Source organism: Neopelma chrysocephalum, unplaced genomic scaffold (genome assembly GCF_003984885.1).
Source record: "Neopelma chrysocephalum unplaced genomic scaffold, ASM398488v2 Primary Assembly neopelma1_294, whole genome shotgun sequence".
Lineage (NCBI taxonomy): Eukaryota > Metazoa > Chordata > Aves > Passeriformes > Pipridae > Neopelma > Neopelma chrysocephalum.
In genome coordinates, this window is record NW_020897956.1 from 10831 (window position 1) to 11106 (window position 276).

The 276-nt window shown below is 59.8% G+C and overlaps 1 protein-coding gene across 3 annotated transcripts in view; it reads right to left on the bottom strand.

The window, feature by feature from the left end:
* The window catches only part of SENP1 (SUMO specific peptidase 1), a 15947-nt gene that overhangs the window by 5714 nt on the left and 9957 nt on the right, over window positions 1-276 (bottom strand). For all 3 annotated transcript variants that reach the window (XR_003537502.1, XM_027704871.1, XM_027704870.1), the window contains exon 13: window positions 153-232. Coding sequence is in view for 2 of the 3 variants with exons in the window: in XM_027704871.1 (XP_027560672.1) it covers window positions 153-232 (80 nt within the window). In the remaining variant the exon portion in view is untranslated. The remainder of the gene's footprint in view (window positions 1-152; window positions 233-276) is intronic.

Below are 276 nucleotides of genomic sequence, written 5' to 3' on the forward strand. Positions count from 1 at the left end.
ACCCCATATGAGTTGTGGGGTGTTATAGGGCAGTGACCCCATATGAGCTGTGGGGTGTTATAGGGCAGTGACCCCATATGAGCTGTGGGGTGTTATAGGGCAGCAGAGGGGGGTTCCTGGGCAGCCCCCACCCCAAATCCCGGGATACTCACAGCAGGACCCTGCAGGCCTCGCTGTTGATGCCCCCCATGGAGTCGTAGTAGGTGATGGTTTTCTTCCTGAAGTCCACGACCTGTGGGGACACGGTGTCAGCACCAGGGGCACGGCCCTACAGGG